At 35.1% G+C, this 19,679-nt stretch overlaps 1 protein-coding gene across 4 annotated transcripts in view; it reads right to left on the bottom strand.

Annotated features, from left to right (window-relative positions):
• Positions 1-19,679, bottom strand: part of METTL15 (methyltransferase 15, mitochondrial 12S rRNA N4-cytidine) — a 70,792-nt gene that overhangs the window by 11,587 nt on the left and 39,526 nt on the right. For all 4 annotated transcript variants that reach the window (XM_034417211.3, XM_087877913.1, XM_087877905.1 and 1 more), the window contains 2 exons: positions 17,519-17,655; positions 4,531-4,722 (listed from right to left, as the gene is read on the bottom strand). In XM_034417211.3, coding sequence (XP_034273102.1) covers positions 4,531-4,722; positions 17,519-17,655 — 329 coding nt within the window. The remainder of the gene's footprint in view (positions 1-4,530; positions 4,723-17,518; positions 17,656-19,679) is intronic.

Raw genomic sequence — 19,679 nt, 5'->3', positions numbered from 1 at the left:
TAGGCTCAAGAAGCTGATCACTATTGATACTATCTTTGCTTTCTTCTGCCACAGTTGTTCTACTTCTAATTACTATATTATTATGGTTCATTGCAAAGGCAGCTAAATGTTTAGAGTGTATTTCACTGTTTTATCTACCTATCAAGTCCTTCAAAGACCTTGGATACACAGATGTTGCTTGATAATGTTAAAGTTACCATTGTAGGACATAAGATGTTTCAAGTAAAACTGCCTTTTGAAATTAACTTATAGTGATTTTGTCAATGACAATGATATTTAGGTTGTACACCAGAAGTTTGGGGACGACACCCAAGGTGCTAATCACTTTTGGTACTATATTTGCTTTCTTTTGCTACAGTTGTTCTACTTCTATTTGCAGATCTTTGTATTTTGTGATGTTTTCCAGTTCTTTCTTTTATTTTGCTTTCTCCATATATTGCCTCATCCATTATCCTGACTTCTTTGTCTTTGTTAGTGACAATTGTTAAGTCTAGGGTGTTATGTGCCAGATGTTTGAATGCTTGAATTGAAGTTCCAAAGCATATTAGCTACTTTATTTTATTTTACTTTTCTATTTTATTCTCCAACCAGTTCTTGCTTGCAGGCAAATGGTATTTCTTGCAGCTCTTCCAATGTACCATTGTTGCTACTTTGTCATGCTTTATTATAATCACTCTGTGCAATCTTTTTGTAGTGCCTAATTAGGTAGTAACTGTTTCTCCAGCTTCATTGCAAAGATGACATTTGCTGTCTATTGCTGTCTTCTCAATTCTGGCTTATATGCATTTTTTCTTAAGCCCTGGTCTTGTGCAGGCAGAACTGTCCCTCTTTTCTTTCAACTTTCCTCCTCTTAACCATTGTCAGGTCTTGTTATCTGCTTTCCCTGCTAACTCTCTCCCTCTCTCTGTGTGTGTGTTCGTGTGTGTGTGTATAATGGCCAAGTAGTACTTTGCTTTGCCATGTCTCTTTTCTGTTCTTCATTTGGTCTTTCTTTAGGCAGGTTTGGTTTCTTTCACTCTGAATAAGTTTTCATGAGGTACTAGCTTCAGTGCATCTTCTTCATTATCCTTTAGGTATTCTTCAAATGCCTTTTTTTCTTCTGTTTGCCACAATCCCCACTAACTTATGCCCCTTGATAAATAAGAGTCTGTCAACATCTTTGCATGGATGAAGGGCATGATTCACTGTCATTATTTTTCTCATCTTCCTCTCAAGGACTGCTTGAGTTCAGTCCATTATTCCACCTGGGTATTTAATGACTGGAATCACTGAGGAGTTTACTGCCTTAATGGTAATTCTTCCACTGAGTTTGGACTTCTTCACTCTCATGATGTATTCACTACTAACCTTATCTTAACTACTCTGTACTTGATATTATCAGTTTGAAGGATGCCAAGGTATTATATGTCTTTTAATTTTTGATTGGGATATGTCCACGATTGGATGAAAGATGGACTGCTATATAAATCTATCTATCTATCTATCTATCTATCTATCTATCTATCTATCTATCTATCTATCTATCTATCTATCTATCTATCTATCTATCTTCTATCTATCCATCCATCTTCTTCACAAAGATTCTTGATGTTATTACCTTAGGGCATTTTGATTCATTTAGGGTGATAAGGGTGGCACATTTGTCTAATCCAAACACCATTGCAATGTCATGGTTGTATATATAGACAGGGTTGAGTAGTGATTCTACTTCAGATGTGTTTTTGGGGTTCGATATTCATGGCCTAATGCAGGGCTGTCAACTCGCGGCCCATAGGCCAGATGCGTCACGTGCTGGCCACGCCCGGTTTAGTGAAGGGGAAAAAAGTCCAGATACGTCATGTGATGCGGTCATGATGCCGTGAGTTTGATACCCCTGGCCTAATGTGTTCAGTGTTGTTGGCAGAGGAATTAATGCAATGACAAACAGTAGTGATGACAGTGAGTCTCCTCGAAAGATTCCTCTCCTGATGTTTAACTTCTCCCAGTCTATCACTATTGACCAACAACTGTGTCTTCTACTGTGCAATTGATCTTTCTGATGTTTCTAATGACTCCTGTTATTTCTAGGCCCATCACTGGCAGGGAGTCAAATACCTTGTTGTAATCAATCCAAGCTACATTCTAATTGGTCTTCCTTCTGCAATTTAAAAAAAAAAAAATCATTTTGTCAATTAGGAACTGGTCTATTCCTCTGCTATTTGGGCAGCTTCCTTTCTGCCTGGATGGGAAGAGCTTGTTTTCAACTTCATGTAATCAGCTACAACATTAATTAGCCATCTGAAAGTAGTTGGCAAGCAGGTAATTAGCCTGGAGTTGCTTTGTTTTGTCCCTTTTGTTGGATCTCTGATTATCAGATGCCAGATATTAACTAATCTTCAATTTCACCTCCTTGCAGTATATTGTTAAACTGCTTGGCAAAGAGTGTGTACAGTTTATCTTCACCTGGTGCTGATTTTCCTTCTCTTTCTCTCTCCCACTTTTGCTGTTATTAGAAGTTCTTTCATTTCAGCTTTTTAAAAATTCTTTTTTTTTTTTACAATTATCTAGTTCTTTTTTTTTATTGTTAAGGTTAGTAAATATGCTATATTTAGTTAAAACACTGATGCATAACAAAAAGAAACTGATCTATTGTCCAAACTTAAATGTACTGAAGCAAAGTCAGTAGTTTTGCTTTAATCTGCTATTTAGAACCCCTGTTGAATCAAGATACATAAAATTGCTATAAGGCTGCTGAGGATATTTCAAGAGTTTAACTTCCCACTGTTGATCATTCTGCTTTGATATAAATTACTAAAATACAATCCATATTTGGGCTTTGTAATTTACTGATATTTGTTTTTTCCAGATTCCTTTCTTTATATATATATATTTTTATTATTAAAATATAAACAAAAATACGACAATACAAAACAAACAAAACTCCCACCACCCACAACACCCACACAACATTCTACATATATACTTTTTGTCATCAACAGTATATATAGTATTTTTCTTTACAAATTAATGAGCAGTCCCTCCATTGATGGATTAATAAAAACATTTCTGATTTGACTAAAGCTGGAGGTTCTGCATATAGCGTACAATTCTAGTTTGGTATCTGCTGATTTTCTTGGCTATAGCTGTTATTTCATGCTTTATTATTTCCAGTGCTTTTTAAATCTTCCTTGTTTCTAGGAACATTCCCGGTCAGCTTGTTCACATCAGCTGTCAATTCAAGATCTCGTACATCAAGATCAGGGGTGAAACGCTCCCGGTTTGGACTGGATCGCCCGATCCGGTAGCAATGGCGGCGGATGGTTCGGAGAACCGGTAGCAAAAATCCCTGCCCAGCTGAGCCACATGATCATCTGAGCCTTTTTTTTTACTTTTAAAAGCATTTTTTTTACAACCTCTTCGGCTGAAGAGGTTGTAGAAAAAAATGCTTTTAAAAGCCTCTGACAATCCCAGCTGAGTTGCCTAATCGTCAGAGGCTTTTAAAAGCATTTTTTTCTGCAACCTCTTAAGGTTGTAGAAAAAATACTTTTAAAAGTAAAAAAAAAAAGTTGGCCACGTCCACCCAGTCACATTACCCTCCCAACCAAGCCACGCCCACAGAACCAGTAGTAACAAATTTTACATTTCACCACTGGTCAAGATCTTTCAAGACCCTACAATGTCATAATGTATTGGTGTAGTATATGTGTGAATTGAAGCAGTGTGGCCTTTGTAATTGACAAGTGGAAAAATTGTCAACACCCAGAGTTTCTCCATCTATCCAACATTTTTGGTCTGCTGTAGCCACCAGGACCCCATGGCAAGTTTAATTATTATTTATTTATATTTATATTGTTCGTATAATTTATTGAATCATTGTCTCTAGGACTATTTTTAACAATGCATATCTGTTTATTGTTGCATATACTTGGCAGACTATTCAAATATCATACACATATATGTATGTATAGGATTACATAAATGTAGTTCTCCAGTGAGCTACATAAATCCAAAGAAATTAAAATATTTATCACATTGATACTAATAAACAGCAGTTATTCAGATTAAGCAATTTTAAAGTAGATAATACCATCAATAATTGAACAAACCTAATACAGATTTATTGTGATTCCTGTAAAATAGCCTGGAATAAAATCATCATTGTCTAATTTGACTGGTCAGCAAGATATACACAAGGGAATGGCTTCCCCTATTTAATTCTATTGTATCCATTATAATCATTCAGGACTTGGTCAGGACTTGTTTCAATTTTAAAAGACAGATTTAGAACCAATACCTTTATTAACATTTATAACAATTTAACTGCTGGGGAGAGGGACAGGAGGGGGAAGTAGAAGAGATAAAAAAATCTGGCACTAAATCCTGAAAATACAGCATAGAATATTATTTTGTCAAAGGAAATAAAAACTGATTTATTATATACTGTATTATGCAGAGAGATATAGCAAGGCACTCTGAAAGGGAAATTAAATTCTGCCTGCTGTTGAGAAATTGATTACTTAAAAAAAAAAAAAAACTTTTATCAATAGATACCTGTCACCATCCATCCTCATGTCCAACGGGCCATCCTTTTTTAGGGAAAAACCTCTTTCTGGGGTATCTAACTGGAAAGAAGAGCAACCGGCATCCAAAAGAACACCATCTAAACTCGCTGGCTGTACTCCAGAAGATGTTAATAAGGCTTCTGCTTGACTAAACGATCCTAGAAGAGGCTGTATTTGTTGCCTATAAGAGCACAAAGGAAAAGATAAATATATGCATTTGTTATTAGTAAAGCTACATTTAACAATAATACTCTCCATATTTTATAGGAATATAGGTGTGTTTTATTGTTGTACTGTTTTCTTCTTCTTATGTTTTTAATCCTTGCTAGCTGCTTGGTTGAGTGGAAGGCTATATAAATTGAACAAATAATTAAACAGATAATAATTGACAGGCTGTTTATAAAGCAACATCACTGTGGTGTTTCTAATGTTAAAATTTAAGATTTTTAAGGAACTTGCACAATTTATTTTTTTTCTCAGTACAGCCTTTAATAATTCTATTTTTTGGGGGAAGTAAATATGAAGAAACAGAATAGCCAAAAGTGAGATTGAAGTGTTTTTATACATCTTTCTCATAGCCAGCAAACACAAAATAAATTAAAAAACCAACTCTATTATAATTACAATTTTTCAATGGATGTCTTTCTTAATTATACTACCATAAACTACATTTTTAGGTAGGTAATAACATATTGAATCCTATGAACCTTTACAGGGAAGATTCATTAACAAAATCATTGGGGAAAACGTAGAGGTTGGAAATTATGACAATTTTGGCCAAATTACTTTTATACTATTCAAGACAAGTTCATAACTTATACCAATTAAATGTTTATTTTTCAGCAGAATAAATAAAATGAGGCATAATATTGGCTCTATGCTATAAAAAATAAATATTGTCTAGGGAAGATACGTTTTAAAGTATTCTTGGTAAGTAAAATAAATTTAAAGTGCTATTACGACTTTGAAGTCTTCTCTGTTACTTTATTGAAAACATAGTCTGTACATCTGCCCAGTTATTCTAACATCAAAAGAAATGATGTGTGTCCCAAATGAGTAACAGTTCTTTGAACTAATGCAGACGTTTTGTCAAGATCATTGAGGTAAATAAAATAATCTTCAGAAGCTGACATAGCGTTAACTATCAACAGGCAACTCATGAATGACTAGTCTTGACATTATTGTCAGATCAATTCCTGAATGAGACTACATAGAGACATTTCTCAACTACTTATCTGAGAAGGGCAAGCATGAGAGGGAGGGGAGGCAAGGGAAAGGAAGGTGAGTAATTTAGAAAAAGGTTAGAACTAAGAATGAACAGACAAACAAATAATCTTGCACAGATAATATCTACTAGAAATATCTAATAACTTTCATCCACAATGTGTATCACTTATTATCTGAAGAATTTCCAGAGGTAATTCCAGAATTTTATAGGCCACTTGGTTCTTGTGGAATTCTAGAATAGCAGTTCTACAATCTTCCAGACAAGGGAAAACTGAAGTATTGTGCCAAAGTGTCCAATGCTACTTTTGTTTCAAAAATACATTGCTGTATAAAAGGGAACAAGCATCATAAATAATGCAAGTAAAAATAAAGAACAGAAAAAAATGAGAAAAAACATTAACAACTCTTTCTTTCTCACTTTCCACATTTCCAGTTACCATTTGACAGCTCATTGCAGCAACAGATAATTCCAAAATCAAAACATTCTATCAATGAAATTTAGAGATTAATATTAGCAACTTAGTGCTGCCTGCCAACACTCAAAACTTTCTGCAAATAATGTGCAGAAGATGTTAGGTTACCTGAGAACCTTGTTACCAAATTTCAAAAAGGAAGACAGGTCTAGAGACAATTCAACCCTCTCTCCAAGTGGAAATTTATGTGGACATTCAATTTGAACAAGACTTAAACAACTAATTTATATTAATTACTTCCAGTAATTTAGGATGGGTTCAAACAATGTTAAAACTTAGAATTCAATTTTTGACAGACCAACTGCAATTAGTACTTTGTTCAATAGGATCAAGATCCTGGAAATGTCTTTAATTAAATGGTTACCCTGGAAAAGGCAGACAACATCAGACAAGTTTCCAATTAAGAATGATAGTTTTATCATTTAGAAAGATTGGACTTCTTTTTGAAGGGTGAGGGTATGAACAACATTTATGTTTGCTTTCTAGAGGGAGAAGACATTGACATATATCTTTCTTGCTCCTAATCTTTTTCATCTTAAGAGGAAGTTCTGTAAAAATATCTTTGCAATATTTCCCTCCTTGGTGCTGTTCATTTTTGACTCCATTAACTTATCTTGAAAAGCTAAGAAAACCCAAGGGATAAGTATATCCTCATTGACACCATGCCCCATATATTGTAACTTCATGCACTTGTCCTTTTCCTTGGTAGAGACATAGTTTGTCGTTGCCTGCTTCCAGAATATTTTTAAATTTTCCAGTGTACCCCGTCACCCTGGTATTCCCCAAAGGTCTCCCTTGATACCACTAACCAGGCCTTATCAGCTTCTGAGCCCAGACAAAAGCAGCCAGACACACCAATACTAGGTTGGCACACAAATAATCCATTAATAATGATGATACCAGCCATCACCAAAAGTATATATTAGGCAGGTTTTTCCTTGCTGCAAGTGATAGGAGGAAAGGCAGGATATGGGGAAAAGGTATAAACTTTCCTTACTTTATATTTCTTTTTTTTCAGGCCCATGTTTTGAATTGTATGGAACAAAGGAAAAAGAGCAGGGTTAGGGGTTAGGGACAAAGAGAGAAGCCTTATTTATGCATTACATTTTAAATTTTTATTTTTTTATTGCTTTAAAATTTTTAAAATTGTTTTAACCATTTTAAATTTTTAGAATTTTAAGCTACCCAGTCACTTGGCTCAGCTGTATGGCTATAAACGTTGAATGAATGAATGAATGAATGAGTCCCTTTAAAGCCAGTTAATCATCAAATGCCTTTATTTACTTATACCTCTGCTCATTCCTGGTTCTTCTATTATCAGTAAGTGTAAGACAACTGTATCAATTTGCTGTTAATTACTTGAAAAATAGTGTTAGTAAAAGTGAGATGTTTACTAAGTCATTTTATGTGTCTTATTACTTGCATTAATGTTCAGTAGCATTCATTATTAGAAAATTATGAATGATTAAATGACTCCCACAAAATTTTAAATAAAGCACAAATCTCTGTTCCTTTTATACCATTTTTAGCAGTTGGCAATTGCTCTTTGTTCTGAAAGGAGATTAGACTTTCCTTAAAGCTCCAAGTTAGAATCTATTCAAACAGTTGAACAACTGAAGCATCATATTTTTATTTTCAACATTATTCTCACGTTAGAAGTTGAAATGAAAAAAAGTTTTTTTTTTGTTTGCAGTGAATCAGAATTTTAAAACCCTATAGTGCAGGGCTGTCAAACTCCTGGGCCATGGGCCGGATGCGTCATTTGCTGGCCACGCCCCCGCCCAGTTTAGCAAAGGGGGGGAAAGTCCCAATACGTCACATGACACCGCTGTGACAATATGAATTTGACACCCCTGCTATAATGGGCGCTAGCAAAATGTAGACTTTATGAAGGTCTAGAGGTTTTTTTCCCCTGTTGATTATGAGCACTTATAGCTCTCATATCTAAATAGAAATGGGGATTCCCATTTTTATTTTGTCATACTGCAAACTTCAAAAAAAAATTCTTTGTCCTTATTTTGCAATATACACATGATCAGTATAAATTCAGAAATATGAGTGTGGTCAATAAACTAGTATGAAGAAGAAACAAGCACAGAAGGAATTAAATAAATTTTGTAACAATGGATTTATACCAATTCTATTGCTGAGATGTACCATTTTTGAAACTGTATAGAAACCAGTTTTCCTTCTTTCTATATTGAGCAGGAACTCTAATTGGCCAGAAACAGTCATTAAAATTTAACTGGATTTTTGAAAACACAACTGCCAAGGGGTAATGCATCACTAATAGTTTCTAGTGGAATAAATAGCAGTTCTGACGTCAAAACTTCGTTATACTCCAATAACCTTCTCACCTGGGGTTTCAGGTACAGCAAGTTATATGTCAATTTTAGATAAAGATCTAAAAATAGAATGCATGGCAAATCACACTGTCATTATTCTATCTGACAATATAATTTGTGCTCCATAAATGTTTGGAAGTATAGAAATAACAGTGTTTGCTTCAGGAAGACTCTCTCCTATCCCCCTTTATAGTGCATTTAGAAATTTTAAATTAAACCCCCTTCCTACAAAACACTTCCCATTGCATTTTATATTCTCATGTGAACATAGCAAAACAAAAACAAGAAGCAGATGCTGGAAATATATGCAAATGACGTACCGATTGTGCTTCAACTTCCAGGGCTGAAAATTAATCATGCCTCTACTAACCTTGTTAGTGTGTCAAAAAGAGAAGCCACAATACTTTACACTGCACAAAACTGATAGGCTAATGAGAAAAATGGTTGCACATTCTCTTCTTTAGGAAGAAAGAGTTTAGTGCTGCCAAAATCTCTGTTCCAATATCCAAAAATACTTTAAAAAATGCTCTGGATTTCTCTACATAAATTTTTTAGAGAGTATTGTATTCAGGAGGGCGGGTAGAAGAAGAAAATCTTAGTGTAAGATGAAGCCCATTTGTTCCATGCTTTGTCCTTCAGAACCTTTCTTATATAACGTCAAAACACTTGATCGATTCCACTGAATTCATCAGTGGAAAAAAAATCAATAGTCATGATTACAGAGTCTTTGTAGAATTATTTTCCCCAATATCCAATGCATATATTTACAACTCCAAGTACCTACAGTTTTACTTAAATTTCCTAGTGTCCAAGCTAGACCCTTCAGGACTTCTAGTAATGCACCCATGATTGGGCTGTTCTCTTTCTTTCCACCTTTACTAGCATTATAGACTTCTCTAGAAAGCTAAGTCTTCACATGTGACATGATAATTTAAGTGTGATAATTTGTGCCTCAAATGAAAATTTGGGTTTGATTTGCTTGATTATCCATTTGCTTCTTGGCTATCAATGGTATTCCCAGATGTTTGCACCAAAACCAAAGTTCATTCATTTGGTCTTCATATTTAACCTTAGTCCCTTTTTATTTTTTACAGGTATCTTGTACTATCTGTATTCCTTGACTTTCATTATTAGACTTTGGAGATTATTTGTATCTTCCACTTACAAATTGCAGTTATATTTTCCTAAATACTGATTAAAAAACAGCCACCACCTTGAAGTCATTCTGAAATGCCATATAATTTGATTGTATATGATTATTTCATATTACCATATTTGTTTATATCACTGGGGGTTAATTGTGATTTTACAGACTTCACACTGGGAGTATTTTGTGAACCTAATTTGTTCAGCATTTCAGTGGCCATAATGTACTTCATTATCTAACTATTTTTTAACATTACAAATTATAAATTCATAATAGCATCTGCACTCATGCCAAAGAATTCTACCCAAAGTTAATAATTTTAAGTATTTTGAATACACTTTTTGCAGCTTGATACAAACTACCTGAATTTCTACTCTAACTAATGAAGTGAGCATAAACAGGTTAAAGGCACAAAAATAATGTGGAATTAATCTCAATATTTGAGATATTATAATTATTTTTATAATTATGCTACTTGACTGTTGCTGTAGGAACAAATGCATATTTGAAATTATTAAACTAATAATAAACTTAAACTAAGCCAGAATATTCTATAAATTTCTGAAAGGCACTGGTAGAAATGTCACAATGATGATATTCAAATACACACACACACACACACACACACACACACACACACAAACACACATACATATATATAACCATTCAGCAAATACTGCAACTAGGTAAATAATAAATCTTTTTTTATTTGCTTCTTCTAGGTTCTTCTGATTTTCTAATCATCACTATCAACTGCACCACAGGATCCCTTTGGTTATTTTCCTGATCGATTTCAAGCCCTTAGGTGACTTGTTAGCAAATTATTTGGAAAGGAAAAGTGACGCAAAAGATGTGTAAAAGCCTTATTAATCATTAACTAACTTCTACCTTCAAGCCACCTGCTGTAGCCTTTAAGTTGATTATGGAACAAAAAGACGTCAGAAGCTTGGGAATGTTGTTTTTATACCGGATGTATCATATGCCTTTTACTCCAAGATACTATTCAACTGTTATCCAGGTTTAAAATGTTCACATGATCTGATATTACAACTTAAAATGTGCATGTGGCCTGCAGAAGGATTGGAAAATAAAGGATCATAGTATATATATAGAAAGAGCAGGGAAATACTAAAACAAACAAACAAAAAAAGCAGAATTTTGATTTTTTAAAAAATATCAAATTCTAATCTGCACAAATTTTAAACACATAGAAAAACATTAAAATTACTAATATGTACTTTTTAAAATTTTCCCAATGTAGTTTTTTAGAACAAATGTTTCAATAAATTGTCATACACATGAAACATTTGGAGGTGGGGAGCTAGTGAATTTCCCTAGGACCTCTGAAAAATTAATCTTGCATAATGATATCCACATGCATGCACGAAGCTTAATGGGATATATAGAATAGAATAGAATAGAATAGAATAGAATAGAATAGAATAGAATAGAATAGAATAGAATAGAATAGAATAGAATAGAATAGAATAGAATAGAATTCTTTATTGGCCAAGTGTGATTGGACACACAAGGAATTTGTCTTGCTGCATACGCTCTCGGTGTACATAAAAGAAAAGACACATTCGTCAAGAATCATAAGGTACAACACTTAATGATAGTCATAGGGAACAAATAAGCAATCAAATCATATTAAGAAACAAGTCAATATAAATCTCAAGGATACCAGCAATAAGGTTACAGTCATACAGTCATAAGTGGGAGGAGATGGGTGATAGGAACGATGAGAAGATTAATAGTAATGCAGACTTAGTGATTAGTTTGACAGTGTTGAGAGAACTATCTGTTTAGCAGAGTGATGGCGTTCGGGAAAAAACTATTGTGTCTAGTTGTTCTGGTGTGCAGTGCTCTATAGCGTCGTTTTGAGGGTAGGAATTGAAACAGTTTATGTCCAGGATGTGAAGGGTCCGTAAATATTTTCACAGCCCTCTTTTTGACTCGTGCAGTATACAGGTTCTCAATGGAAGGCAGGTTGGTATTAATTGTTTTTTTTGCAGTTCTAATTATCGTCTGAAGTCTGTGTCTGTCTTGTTGGGTTGCAGAACCAAACCAGACTCAAACCTGACCAGATGACAGACGCAATAATCCCTTTGTATCAGCAGCTCCTTGGGCAGTTTGAGCTTTCTGAGTTGGCACAGAAAGAATATTCTTTGTTGTGCTTTTTTGATGACGTTTTTGATGTTAGGTGTCCATTTTAGGTCTTGAGATACGTAGAACCTAGAAATTTGAAGGTCTCTACTATTGATACTGTGTTGTCTAGTATTGTAAGAGGTGGTAGTATGGGAAGGTTTCTCCAAAAGTCCACCGCCATTTCTACGGTTTTGAGTGTGTTCAGTTCCAGATTGTTCTGGTCGCACCATGAGGCTAGTTGTTCAACCTCCCGTCTGTATGCGGATTCATCATTGTTTCGAATGAGACTGATCACTGTTGTGTCATCTGCAAACTTCAGTAGTTTAACAGATGGATTTCCCGACAGATGGGAGATTTTAGGCTTTCTGTCAATGATCAGAATAAGTTTGGATGTGTGCCCCCATATGTATATGAACTTCTGTAATGGTGGCATTAGACAAACCAAAAATCAAAACTCTAAGAGCACAATTGACTCATGAAATTTTATTTATGAATAGTATATCCAGAGTGCACAGAAGAACAAAAATCTTGTTGAAGAGCAATATAATCTTGTAAGATACCCAGAGTAATAAATAAATAAAAAATAGCAACAAATATGATAAGGGGATCCAAAGGTTAAACTGTATGATGAACAGCTAAGGGAATTAGATATAAGGGATCCTTGGGGATCTCTCTCTATATAAGTAACACAAGAAAAATAGAAAATAAATAATGAGTATGCCTTAGGCTGGCCAATGGTATGTTATCCCTTTATACTTATTTGCTTGATTAAAATTTGAAAATTAAACTGTTTGTACTGAATAGACTATCATTTCTGGGATTCTACACAGTGAGCTATGCTATGCAAACACCTCAAAGCCACAGGACATGATATTGACTTTAAAAAGACCAGAACTATCGCCAAAACTGAACACTTTAACAAGAGAATAATCAGAGAAGCCATCAAGATACGTCCACACAGCATGAATAAACGAGATGATACCTCCCGCCTACCAGCCATTTGGAAATCCGCCCTTATTGACAAACGAGTCCCTAACACAAAGAATGACACCAGACCCACACTCACGAGAGCCACACAGGATTTAACCACCACACATCCACGCAGAAAGCAGACTCAAACCCACACTGATGATGAGGCATGACCACGGACCAGAAGCCAGACCACAGCTGCATCATTAGCCACTTTAAACCCCTCCAATCCATACATGAAGCAGACTGACACCCACCATGAAGAGGTGGCATGGCCACGAACACGAAGCCAAACAACAGCAACACAGCTCACCAGCTCAAATCCCACTGCTACTCAGACTAACTCGAGCACAACCAAGCCCCCACCTAAACAGAACACACACCCATCCAATCAGAGCACAGCCAATCCCCCATCCAATTAGAGCACAGCCAAACCCCCACCCAATCAGAACACACCTCCACCCAATCAGAACACAGCCAAGCTCCCACCCAATCAGTTCACACCCCCACTGGCAGTTAAAAGGAAGAAACAGCTACGATCACACACATTGCTCCTAGAAGCACGAAGCCAAAAATACCAGCCTGAAGATGAAGAATGAGACTTCGTCGAAACATTGCCAAGACACCTCCAATTTTACGCGGGAGAAAACCTGAATAACCAAAAACCTACACACACACACACACACACACACACACACACAGACACATGTATATATAACTTAATTATATTTGTTTTCATATATTATAATATACTATATAATAATACTGTAAATAAATAAAATATTATGATTATGATTAATTAAATTTGTTATAGTTGCCTAAATCTAAAGCACTTTGGGCAGCATATAGAAGGGGGGGGAATCATAAAAACACATACAAAAACTGGGACTACACATAAATACATCTGTCTTTATCTGCAAGAATGGTTTGGCATCCTGTAAGAATTCCACAGGTTTTCTTACAAAGGTCAGTGCTTTGAAACTATGGAGTGATCAAGATCAGCAGGGATTATCAGGAATATCCTGCAGATAGAAAGCTACAGGTACAATAGTACCTGTAAGCATTCCAGTAAACTGTGCTTTGTAAACTGTTACTTATTGATGGGGTTCACTGCATTTATACACATTGCTTTTCATCCATGAGCTCAAGATATAAAAATAAGGAACAATTTTCAACTATTCTAACCCAACTCTGAAATAACTTGGACCAAGAAAAGAATAACTCGCTCAAAAGTATCCAGTAAAAATTAAAGTTGAGTAAGAATTTCAAAGCCATAACTGAATAGTATGTGATTTTGAGTGGAGAATCACCCCCAAGCACCATTTTTCAAGAGAAACCACAACTTCCCAACATTCAAATTAGGCCCACCAGCCCAAAACCTAGAATTGATTTTAGGTAGTTTGTGATCTGGGTATGGTGACCTTATTGTGTTCACAGAGGTGCTATCTACTGAACTGCCACAATATTCCTGTAGAATTTTGTCGGATTCACAAGGTGGTCAAAGTTGGGTTTTCACACTCATTAATGTTTTACTTAAATGTATAGTTATCTTAGAAATTTATACCCCCAGTTTCTAAATAAGAAGCTTTCACAAATTGTCATCTATTTCAGCTAAGCCACTACAAAATTAAGCACAATAAAACTTTATGGACAGACACAGAAACGTGTGCAGAATGAATGAAAACACATTTTTTCCCCTCAGTGAAATTACTAGGAAATCTTTGCAATGTGGGAAGTTAGAAATCTCTCATAACAATCCTAAACAGACAGCTAGCTATTTTCATCAGATTTTCACTGAACAATTTAAGCAGTTGTATACTTCAATTGTAATATTCTTCAACTTACATAAACATCAGCTTCAATGACACAATAAATGTGTGTGTCTCTCCATGTTTGCATGTGTATTTGCATATGTGTGTGGGTATGTATATTACTACATCTGCCCAGACAACATACATAGTAATCAAGACAAGGCAACTGAGAAATGAAAAAGTTGTCTCTTGATGCAGTAAAGTTTAATACCTGATTGTAACTGTTAAAATAATAAAAATTAAAATTGGCACTGGATACCTGAGAAATAAATTTATTTTAAAAATGTACAAATGGTGATAAAAGCTGCAATTAAAATTAATAATAAAATTAAAATTATGGATTTCAATTCCGAAAATTTCCAAACTGACTTTAAATCACAAAGTTGAATAGTGCCAAAGTTGAGAAATACTGTTCCAAAAGGTCATTCCTGATGGAATCAGTCCTACTGTTGGATGCATGATTTTGAGGTGGAGATAGACTGGATTGGAAAGAGGAAGACAGGAAATTGTACAACTGAGAAACTGAAAACCACTTTACCTGAAGTTGAAGAAGAGAATCCTGTACTGGGAGATCAGTTGAAAAAAAAAATAAGGACATGGAAATCTAGTGTCTTCCTAATAGGTTTGTTGTTGGGTGTGAGGAGTAGAAATAGCAGAAATGGAAGTTAGAAATGGATATACGTAATCCTTCAAAGCAAAAGGAAGGAAGAATAGAACATCTAAGGAAACAATAATCTTCAGCTGACAAAATAGAAGGAAAGAGGGAGAAATACAGGCCCTCCTAGTTTTATATGACTAAGAAGAATGAAGACAACTTTGTTGTATCTCCAAACTTTTAAGATAAAGGGAAATTAAAGAGGGAAAGCGATGTTAGTCTTGATGCCATCAAGATTAGAGGTAATACTTTTGAGATCAGACAAGGATATTATCAAAACAAGTCCCCTCAACAACCAATGCTGAGAAACTGATGGAAAATAATCTCATGTAAGGACAAGAAACAGCAATAGGGCTTAAAGTCCAGAATTGGTATATGGTATTAATTTGTGTACAGTTGTAGATTCCAAAGGAGCTGATGATCATAATAAGAGTTTCAATCACATCTGTAAAACAAATAACAACATAAAGGCTTGTCCTTGAATATTCTGCTGTTAGGTTCATGAGTGTACTGCATAGTTGTGTTACTAGAGAAATCTATTGATAGGTCCAGGGTGAAACTCTGACACACTCTGATTTACATTCTTGTTTTGGTTGCCTTTCATTTTCAAGAAGTAAAACAAATGGCCTTGGCTACATAGGAGGCTATGTACCAAAACAAGCACTGTACAGGACAGAACTGGAACCCTGATTGATTCTATATGGTTCCTAAATAAAAGTCACCACTATGATTATCAAACCAAAATAAGGAAAATATAGTGTATGTGTGTGCGCATGTGTATACATCAGATTTTAATAATTTAGATTTAATTTATCTCTGGCCACACCACCAATATACCAGTTATAAAGCATTGATTCTATTTTTTTTTCTATGTTAAAATACATACTACAACCAGATCTCTAAAATCAATAGAATAATATTTTTTTGAAAACCTAACATGGAAAGAGGGAGGAACATCATCTGCTGTGCATCATTCAGAGTTGTCTTTGGTGAGATGGACAGCTATATAAATTTGTTTAATACATACATACATACATACATACATACATACATACATACATACATACATACATTTTATAGTGAATTCCCAAATTTCCACTTCTGAAGGCAATCGATTTCTAATCCTGGAATCAACAAAGGTCATAGCCATGTTTTGTGGAGACCACAGAAATTAGTTTGTTAACTATGCATTTCTGCTGGCTTTATTTTACCAGTGCAACTTTTCAATTAGTCTTTATTTCGCTAGAGCAAATTTTCATATACCATTCATTTTTAAGTGTGAATATGAATACATTTTATCTATTTATTAAATGTAAAATTAATATATTTGTGTGCTTTGAGCATCATTATACCACTAGAAAAGTAAGATAAACTATACATAATTGTAATGTATCAGTGTTGATATATATAAATACTTATCATACATACAACATACAAAAGTAGCTCTTTTGACACTAGTAATAGCCAAAAATGTGAAGGAACTGCAGCCTCTTGTAATAAAATCACGGAGCATAGTGAAAAAATTAGACTAAATTTAAAATTAAAAAGATCAAATTAATGAAAATAGAAACAATAAGCTCCAGCCTTAGAATTGACAGTACAACTACTAAAGTAGTGGATAGCTTCTGCCTTTAGGTTCATCATTGACAGTAAAGGAACAAGAAATAAAAAAAAAATACCATAGATCAGCACTTAGTAGAACCGCTAAGGCCCTGAAAATGTTCAGATGTTATTGAAATAATTTAAGCAGTGGTATTGTGACACTCCATAGAAATGAAAGTTGGACTGAAGAAGGAGGATAGAAAATGCACTAAAACTTCAAAATCTGGTGCTTGGAGAAGACTCCTGAGAACACCATGGACAGCCAAGAAAATAAACAAATATATTATCACGCATGTCATCCCAGAGTTCTCACTCAAGGTACAAACAGGCTTTATTTATCTTACTTTCAACATATTATGAAAAGAGCCAACCCTCTGGAAAAGGATCTAATGACGGGGAAAACTGCAAGGAAAGAGAAAGGAACAACCAGCAATGAGGTGAATGAACTCAATTAAAGTACTGATATGTGTAACATTGCAAGATTTGAAGGATCAAGTGAGGGACAGATCATCATAAAAAAATGTTTCTGTTGGTCACGAGGAGTCAACACAATAATTGTACATAATCCCCCATCAAACAAAAAATAAAAACTATACTCACAGATAAGATTCAGAAAGTTGTTGAGCTAATTCATAAGCTGTGGGGTCTCTGTCGAGTGCGTATATTTTAATACCCTTTGCCTTTTGTAAAATTGCCTTTGTGTGACCGCCTGCTCCAAAGGTCATATCAAGAATATGCTGATAAGGGAAAAAAAGTCTTGTTATTTATGAATAAAAACATATAAATGTTGACATCCACTTCAGTTACTTGTTTATTTATTCTATTTAACAAGCAAAAACTTTTTATCTTTCAGTTGCAGTCAACTTCCACATCGATCCCTATTGACAAACTTCATTACTCAATAAAATTTGCAATTAAATATAGCTTCATATTTTGTATTAACTTCCAAAACCATCTGAAAGACATTTTCTAAGTAATAAAAAGTAGATATATAAAGGAGTTTCAAGTAGCCCCCTAGATGACATCTTCGAAAATTTAAATTTTTACAGCCACATAAATGAAGTCAAAATTTCCTAACAATTATTTATACATTTGGTATAATTAAAAGTGAGCTGATCTGGTGAAACAAGCATGTAATCAAATCATTCAGAAGGCTAGAATGTAGAAGCTCGTGTTACATGTTCCATGATGTATGCTGTATTTTTAAAGCTTTAATAAATAACAGTAATACAACAGGATATTCTGTGATCATTTCATATATTATATATCCGGGCTGGGGCGATGGCACACCAGCTGTTGCGCCAGCCCAGCTTCACTATTTATGCGCGAGTGCTTCCCACCAGCCAGCTGGTCTTCGGGTTTCTGCACAGGGGGTGGGGATCATGTGGGGAACGCACGTGTGCATGCACGGGGTGGGTGGGGTATATGCACAGGAGAGTGCAGGTGGCTTTCTAGGCCAAAACAGGGCATGGGGGGCCTCACACTGTGCCCCCACACCTTGTTTTGGGCCTGGAAAGCTGCCTGCACCAACCTGGTAGCCAAAATGGAGCACGGGGGGCTGGGGCGCATGCGCAGGGGTGGCGGGACACACGCATGGGGAATCCACATGGGGCCGGGGTGCATGCACGGGGAATGTGCTCGCATTGCATTTTGGAGGTTCGGGCATGTGCATGTGCATTTGCATGCGTGCATGCTTTGGGCACTTAGCACCAAAAATGTTAACCATCACTGTTATATATGAACATTTTTTTACTTTACAGGTCTTATGATTTAAAAGGTTTAATAAGTTATAATGGGCAGAAGAAATGAAAAATCTACTAACACTATATTACAAGTGTGGCATTTAGACTACAGGATGCTGCAAGTTAGACTTCATCTCTCTTTTAACACTTAAGAAGACTTCAAAAGTTTACTCATTCACCTGGGGCAAAATGCTATCAGTATAATAATGATACTCATATCAATCTCTACATTCAATAGATAAAAGTGATTGATGCAGGTTGAAGTCTGTCAGTAGCAATGTATGAGGGCCTACAATGAGACTGAATCCTGATAAGATTGGGGTGCTACTGAAGAATAGTTCTTGGATCTATCTGTTGAGAAGACATCCAGGATCGTATTGGGTTGAGCTGATACTATAGCAGTAAGCATTTAAGATGGAGAGTGGGTACATTAGAAACCAGATTTCTCTACCAGTAGAAGTTCAGCAAGCACATATTGTATAATTGTTCTCTTAAAAAAAGATTCTTGGAAAAATTCCTGAATTGATACTGATTCACTAGGCTTTTTACCCCCTGGCATGTTTGCTTTTGACTGCTGTAAACAGCTCAATCATTTTAATTGTTTATTGCTGTATTTTTCATTTTGTTGCAATACAATTTGCCATGTTTAGGTTAGAGTAATATATAAATTAATAAATTTAAATATAGGACTTGTCAAATGATGAAAGTGAAGGAGGGAATTATGCAAGCAGATTATGCAAACATTTTGGGGGGTTTTTTTTCCTCTAAAAAAAGTCAGTCATTAAAAATATTGAAGCAAAACAAAGGTAAAATATTCTTCAAAAACAGGAAGAAACTACAGATCTGTCAGCTTATTATTGATGCTCATCAAGCCCTGCAAGGCTAACAAAATTAGGAAACAAGATCCATTTTTTAGAAGGATCTTTATGAATTGTCAGCCAGTGAAATAGGCTGTCATGTGACATTGCAAGTTGTCTGTGCCAAAATTCCAGGGTTTGGGGCTAAAAGAATTGAATGAA

This window comes from Pantherophis guttatus, chromosome 1 (genome assembly GCF_059756535.1).
Source record: "Pantherophis guttatus breed Tessera chromosome 1, ASM5975653v1, whole genome shotgun sequence".
Lineage (NCBI taxonomy): Eukaryota > Metazoa > Chordata > Lepidosauria > Squamata > Colubridae > Pantherophis > Pantherophis guttatus.
This window is presented reverse-complemented; position numbering and strand designations above follow the sequence as displayed.